At 44.6% G+C, this 7,163-nt stretch overlaps 1 protein-coding gene across 1 annotated transcript in view; it reads right to left on the bottom strand.

The window, feature by feature from the left end:
- Positions 1–754: 754 nt before the first annotated feature.
- ERLEC1 (endoplasmic reticulum lectin 1) overlaps positions 755–7,163 on the bottom strand; it is a gene marked incomplete at its 5' end in the record, with an annotated part of 7,892 nt that continues 1,483 nt past the window's right edge. The window contains 9 exons of the mRNA XM_009082952.1: positions 755–1,004; positions 1,153–1,228; positions 1,398–1,475; positions 1,701–1,825; positions 2,005–2,064; positions 2,377–2,538; positions 2,886–3,015; positions 4,156–4,379; positions 5,973–6,013. Coding sequence (XP_009081200.1) covers positions 933–1,004; positions 1,153–1,228; positions 1,398–1,475; positions 1,701–1,825; positions 2,005–2,064; positions 2,377–2,538; positions 2,886–3,015; positions 4,156–4,379; positions 5,973–6,013 — 968 coding nt within the window. The remainder of the gene's footprint in view (positions 1,005–1,152; positions 1,229–1,397; positions 1,476–1,700; positions 1,826–2,004; positions 2,065–2,376; positions 2,539–2,885; positions 3,016–4,155; positions 4,380–5,972; positions 6,014–7,163) is intronic.

Genomic DNA, 7,163 nt, shown 5'->3' with positions numbered 1-7,163 from the left:
TGTTCTGGGTATCTGCTAGATGAGACCCTAAGCCACGTCCTGTTGCAGCAGCCCAGTCGTTCAGGGAGGTATTTCAGGCAGCATTTGACTAGTCATATGCCTTGTGGCTGGCCAGTTTCCACCCGGAAGTAGTCACAAATTCCTGTGCCTTGCACAAAGGCTGCAGAAAAGGGGAACTCTGTGCCCACCACATAGTGACCAACTGTTGCTACAGACCAAAGGGTTGTGTGGGTATTGGCCATTACCAACTTGTTCTGCCTATTGTAAAATGACTATTTTATAACTGTAATGGAAATCTACATCAGATCCGGTTTGTGTCAACTATCTGATCCTTCCCAACTTACTTCTAGGAAAGTCTATTTCTATTCTTTATGAGGTAGATGTGCTACTGGGAACTGCCCCTGATGGCAGGAAACGTTCAGCAATTACATGAAGGTAATTCCTACAGTGCTAAATATAAATTAATAAATAGGATGTCCTAGGAGAACAGCCCAGGCTGGGAGAAGAAATAACACTGAAAAGAGGGTGAGGTACTGTGACAGAAGAACACAGTGAAACTGAGGTAATGCTGGTGGTGGACAAAGTACGAGCAGTAGAAAACCTATGAGTGGTGTTGAGGAAGTGTTGGCTTCAGCGTTTACTTCTGTTGGCAGCTGAACTCCTCACTTGAAGCTTCAGTTATTATTGTGCCTTTCTCAAGTTGACAGTTTATACCTTGACAGTGCTGGCAGGATGTGTCACACATGAGTCAACAGAAATGCAAGACAAGAATTTAATCATTAAAAGTTTATCGATAACCTCTTATATACACATAGTTATACACAAAGTGGTTCACGAGTCCCTCAGCTTGGAAAGCTGTGCTGGTGAGGCCTTGGTCAGCTCACAGATGGCTGTTCCCATGGGAAATGCCAGAATCTGGGGCTTGGCTGTCCTCAGCTGGGCACAGAGAGGAGCCCATATTCATCTGCTGTATCTAGGATTTTACAGATGACTGGAGACTCCACCTGCAACAGAGAGAGCTGAACATTAGGGACTATGAAATCCCAACTGCGGGAATCTTGGAAAGAGTCACTGGAAGGAAGGGGCCACCTTACACATACCCCTGGAGCTCTGGCACCTGCTCTCAGGGAATTCAGGTGTCTCTTTACATACCCCAAGGATGTATTGGCAAGAATGAGGCTCTAACATGTAGATGGTCACAGCATGAGGGGAATCTGATTCTTTACATCTGAAAGCAGAAGAGAAATGAGGGTTTGTAGCATGTAGTAAGCACAAAATAACACATGTATTTCACTGCTATGTGCAGCATTTCTACTAAGTTTACAGTTGTAACAGCAGCTTTCCCCTCTGACACAGCAAACAGACACAAAACCTGGGTGTACTAAGAGTTCACTTACTTCAATTTCACAGTCACCTGCCTTGGCTTGTCTGTCAAGTCACAAACATCTCCATTTCCATAGAAATGAGACACCATCCTGCCACAAAGGATTGGAATGAAAGAGTCTGGAGTTATTGAACAGGCAGCTTAGTGGTGGGATCTAGTACCTCATAATTTGTCAAGTATTTAATATACAAATAGCAACCGGTTGTATTGTAGAAGCAAAGGGTTGGTCAGTAGTGGAAGATTTTTCTCTGCAGCCCTGGGCCCTGGCACTGACTCTCCTCTGTCCCAGCTGAGAGGCAGAGCAGTGTCCCTGTACCTGACTGTCTGGGTGCCATCCTCTCTCAGGTAGTAGGTCCTGGCAGCGTTCTTCCTCGACCACTCAATGTGTTCCTCCTTGCTCCAGGTACCCACCACCACAGAAGTCTTGCCACTTTCCTTATCCTAATAAGGCAAAACTGATCATTACATCAGGTACAGAGGATTTATTTTCTGAAATCCAACCTCTTAAACCCAGCCAAGAAAAGACATGTCTTTCCCCAAATTCTCTAACCCTTTCCTTCCCATCCCTCTATTAAATGCACTATAGAACTAAAATAACTAAAAGAGCTATTTAAACTCACTTCATGGTACTGATGAACATATTTGCCATAGCAGAATTCATATTTCCACCAGCCAACACCCTGGGGAGAAGTACACTCAGTGTTAAAAAAACAAGCAGCAGAACCTGTTAAAACAACCAAAACACTCCCGAAACAACCCCATTCATTTCCCTCCAGCCCCTAAACCAGCTATTTTAGCTGTAAATTCCATCCCTGTTAATTAACAGAATTAGCCTTGATGGAGCCTCATTATCTACATGATTTCTCAGCTCAAATAAATTCAATTCCAACAGAAAGGTTAAAGATAAAAACTAACCAAACACATAAACCAGGATGTAGCTATTCCATTTAATTACGGAGTAGCTAGTTATTCCATGTAGCTTTGTTCCTCACCCCATGGAAGCAGTAGGAGCCACTAAGGAATTCCTTTATGAGCTGCTCATCAGTGAGTTTGGAGATGTGGGTTGTTCCCACTGTGAGCAGCTGGTGGCTTCCCACAGCCACAGGCTTGTGGATGGAAGAGAAAGTCTCTTCTTTTGTTGAAGGCATTTCTTCCTGAAATGAAAGGATACAATGAGGTCCCCTTATAAACTCCACAAAGTTACTGAACACTGAGTGAAGTTGGGTGTTTGGGTCAGTTCTCACTGTCTTCTGCATAGCTGAAAGAAAATTCTACTCAAAACTTTCACATTTACAGACTGTGGGCTACAAAAGTTCTAAACTGGTAGCCCAAACTTGCTCTGTTTTTCTTTCAAATAAGGTGAGTTACAGGTGGCTTCAACAAACTTAAAGACTGACACCATCTTGCAGAGTTGGGTAAGAGAACCGACTTGAGGGAACTCAAAGCTCTATGCATTAAACATAAAATACAGATTTTTCTATTAAAATGATACAAATCCTACCTCCTTAACCCTCCTAAATGGCATCTTGAGCATTTCTTGCTGCTTCTCCAGCTGTTCCAGGTTGTGTGGCTTCAGTGGGGATCCTGGCAGAGACTGGCAGAAGATGTCATTCACAGGGGAAGCCCTGAACCTGTATGGACACAGCACTGATTACACCTTCCAGTAAAGAAACCATTTTGTTGCGGTGTCTGAGTGGATGAGGTAACAGGTGTAAGGGAAAGCACTGGTAGCTGAGGGACTGCTCAGTGCTGCTTCAGGAACACATGACAGGTGAAAAAAAATGTATTTAACTTCAAATTGGGTTTGTGATCTCTATGGTGCCACTGAGCAGCATTTCCAGCCTGCCACCTCCACCCTTCCTTATTTACTAAGGAGACAATGATGATCCTGTATGTTTATTTTAAGTATTTCCTGCCTCTGGCCAGGAAGCCTTCCATGCCTTCTCTTTGGAAGGAGGCAGCTTATTCTTATCAAGTAGCAGAACAATTTGCCTGTGCACTTTCTATTGATTTTTGTCCTGATCCAGAGGCTTAAAAGACTACATAGTCAACAGATAATAGATAAGTGCAACACATAACAGTATGACCAAACTCACCCACATGATCCCCCTTGTTTGTATGTCATATTCCCTTTGCAGTTCTCTTTACAGCCCTTGAAAGGTCCAAAATCTGTGCAATTGAGACTAAAGATATTCCTGATACATGGTACAGCTCAGGGAAGGGGAGGAAAAAAGAATCCTACACTTGATTTTTGGAAAATAACACTGAAATTGTCAATTCTTCCTAAGAAAATGACTTTCACAGCTGCAGAGAAGGCAGTAAAAAGCAGGACAGAGGCAGATGGGAGCTCCTTGGGATAAATGGTAAGGTTACAGCTGGAGACCAAATTTTGGTTTTGTACGTATTTTGAAGTCTATGCACACTATGGTCTCTGCAGTCTTCAAACACCATGAAGATAATACCTCAAGACCTTGAAATCACAAGCTAAGAGAAGATAAAATGTTCTTGATGTGCCTTTAATGCACAGTTCGTGCTTCTCCAGGGCTAGAAATGTCCCTGTTGAAAACCAAGTCCTACTTCCCACCTGGGATCAAGCAATTGACAAACAAGACAAAATGCAAACATTGTGCAACTTCATACGCAAACAAACCACATGTGCCAAAGTGAGAACACACAACTGCCACAGCTCTGCAGCAGCACCCACAGGGGCATGTGTGACTGACAGAACTGGCCAGGCAGGGTCAGTGTGAAGCAAAATCTGAGCAGGGTACCTGTATTTCGGGTGGTTACACAGCAGTGGTGTCAGTATAACCACTTCATATTCACAGGTGGTCACTTCTGCTACTGAGAGGATCTCATGTTTGGCTTCTGGGTGACAGATGTACATCACTGTGCTTGACCTGGGGAGGTTCTGTCTCAAGCTACAAGGTGTGCCATTGCCCATCTCCACAGGGTAATAGGGAGTCATTTGGCCTTCAATGTTCTTGGTAGGTATCTAGGTGAGAGAAGGCAATAGGTCAGCATCAGTGCAAAGCTCCTTTGACTCTTCCGAAAGGGAAAATGTTATCCCTGTGTGCAGAGGAATGGACTGAAACCAGACCCTGTGTAGCTGCTTGGTGTTTCTGCAACAGCCAGACCTTGCTCTGATGTTCACTCTGTAGTCAAGGAGAGGGAAGTAGCTCAGTCAGACTCAGCTCAGGTCTGGCCAGGCACATCACCTGCAGCACCAGGCCCTGAAGGATCCAGCACCACCCTTGCAGAGTCACCCTGGTCTGCACTACACTTCTTGGTATTTCCAGCCCAGGGTCTTCCTTATCCGGAGTATCCCACACCACCCGTGGCTGTGACTAACACAGTTAATGCTATATACAAACAAAATCTCACTTGCTGACACCTCTAAGTCTCCTCAGGTTTGTTCCTTCATGTTTCAGCCAGCTACCACTTTAAGAAATTAATTCCCTAAGGTGGTAAAGGCCCTCTCCTGGCTCCCATCTTGGAAGCAGCTGGAGTTCCTGATGTTCTCTTTATGTAGGAACACACACCTTTGCCTGCCTGTGTTGCCTGAGCTACTGAATGTTTTGGAGTACATGAAAATTGGGCTCTGTGCTAAAAGACTGAGGTGTCTTCTGGAGTTGGGACACTCTGGGGACCCAAGACCTCTCTGTCCCTCACCTGCTCTGGCTTTCAGACCACATCATCCTGTCACAGGCCACTGACTCCTCCCCAGGACTGTTCCACCGTAAGTGAAGTACTAAGACATTCATGAGGTTAAAGAACGAACATGCCCTTTCCTGACTAGAGATTCCAGGCAAACTGCAAGTCTAAATTACTTACACGTTGAAACCCAGACAGCGCAAGTGCAACATAAATACTGTCCAAAACAAAGAGTTAACTTCCTCTAAAATTGAAGGGAAAAAGCTGCATGACCTACACCTCATTTTCTTGACTTTCCAAGAGGCATTAATTAATTGTCATTAAAACAGGGAACACTGTGCCCCCATAACCACCACCAAAATGGTCCTCAGGCCTGGATATTTGCTGACATCACTGCCCAAACACCACTCTGGGTTGTTATAAAGAACACAGACACAAAAACCTCATTTCAGCATGAAACTGAAGGATAACTGCCAATAAGGTCAAACCTGCTCCTTCTAATTCCAGTCCAATGTGCTTCAAGTACTTCCATTGTTTCGATATAAAAACAGCAACTCAGAATTGAGTTTTGGAGCCTAAACAAGTGGGAAGGTTCTCTAAGGGGAAAGGGAAGGACAGAGTTTCATGGGATGGGTCAGTCTCCTAGGGATTTTGTGCTGTAGCGTTAAGTGTTTCTCTCTTCCTCCCTGTGAGGATGATGAGGCACAGGTTTGCCCAGAGAAGCTGTGGCTGCCCCATCCTTGGAAGTGCTCAAGGCCAGGTTGAAACAAAAGGGTCTAGTGGAAGGTGTCCCTGCCCATGGCAGGAGGTTGGAACTGGGTGAGGTTTAAGGTCCCTTCCAACCCACTGGTCTGGGATTGAATGGTTCTATGATCATATATAAATTGCCTCCATTATTTATGGCAAAAGTTAAAATAGATGTTTTTTCACTTGCCTCTTTTGCACTCTCTTTGGTATTTTCCTTCTCTTCTGGATCTAGGGAATAATTAAGAATGAGGTAAGTCTGTGCACTTGAAATAAAATTAAATTATATACAGAGAAGTCTGTCTGGTTTGTGTATTTGCTGGTACTTTATACACTGCCAAGAGCCACTTGCAGGTGCAAAAGAGAAAAGAAAAGAAATAACCAGTGATGGTTATTTGCAGAGCGAAATACAAGTCAGCATTGTCTTTAAACAATCTGGAGTTGGTAGGACAGGCCAAACTCAGCCCTGACACCACAAGCAGGGCAAAGAACACATCACTGCTGCTGCTGTTCGAGGAGCAGCTGTTTGGCAAGGGAGGGAATTGGACAGGGAACAAGCAGGTGCTTCAGGAGTGTGAATTGCCATATGGAAAGCAGAGAAAGGAGACAATCTGCCACCTAAGCAGGAAGGATGGGAACAACAGCCTAAAAGCCTCAGAGAGGATGACCTGAAGTACCATCACAGCATTCTGCCCCACGGACCTGGTAACTGAAATTAACCACTTGTGTTGTGTGCAGCAGCAGCTCTGCACAGGCAAGCGCGAGCGAGTGCTGCAACTCACTCACACAGAGGGGCCACACCATGCAGTTTCTGAAGCTGTGTCGCTTTTCAAGGCTCAGATACCTAACTGAGGGCTGCAGGCAGGGGTCCAGGAGCGGGATTAATAGCACTAAATCCCCTCCTACCTACTGCAGTGTTCCAGTGAACCACTGTTAGGAAAACACTGATGCCCATCTTTTACATGCTAGTCTAGAATTAAACACAAACCTGACCTACATCATATTTTCTCTACTCTTTCCATCACCCTTCATGAATTAATGCTCAGTCTGTGGATTTTTAAGGCTTCTTTGGACTAATTTATAGGCAAAAAGTGCTTAAAAATCAGTTATTCTAAACCACACATTGAGTTTGGGGCTCAGCGACCCAACTTCCACCAAAGCCCCACTTCAGGCACTTCTGAAGATCTGCACCAGGTTCCCTCAAAAAAGACTCTCAAACAGGACAAGGATCAAATCTCCCTGCAAAGGTAAATGTTTGGGTTTGCAGACTCTGTTTTGTCACAGAGTAGCAGAGCCCAAGGTGTGCTACGCTCACTGCCCTTTGCTCACAGTTTGAAAAACACTTTTCCCCACCCAAAAAAAAAGCGTATTACCAAAATCT

This window comes from Acanthisitta chloris, unplaced genomic scaffold (genome assembly GCF_000695815.1).
Source record: "Acanthisitta chloris isolate BGI_N310 unplaced genomic scaffold, ASM69581v1 scaffold11769, whole genome shotgun sequence".
Classification (NCBI taxonomy): domain Eukaryota; kingdom Metazoa; phylum Chordata; class Aves; order Passeriformes; family Acanthisittidae; genus Acanthisitta; species Acanthisitta chloris.
The sequence above is the reverse complement of the archived record's forward strand: the minus strand, read 5'-3'. Positions and strand labels throughout refer to the sequence as shown.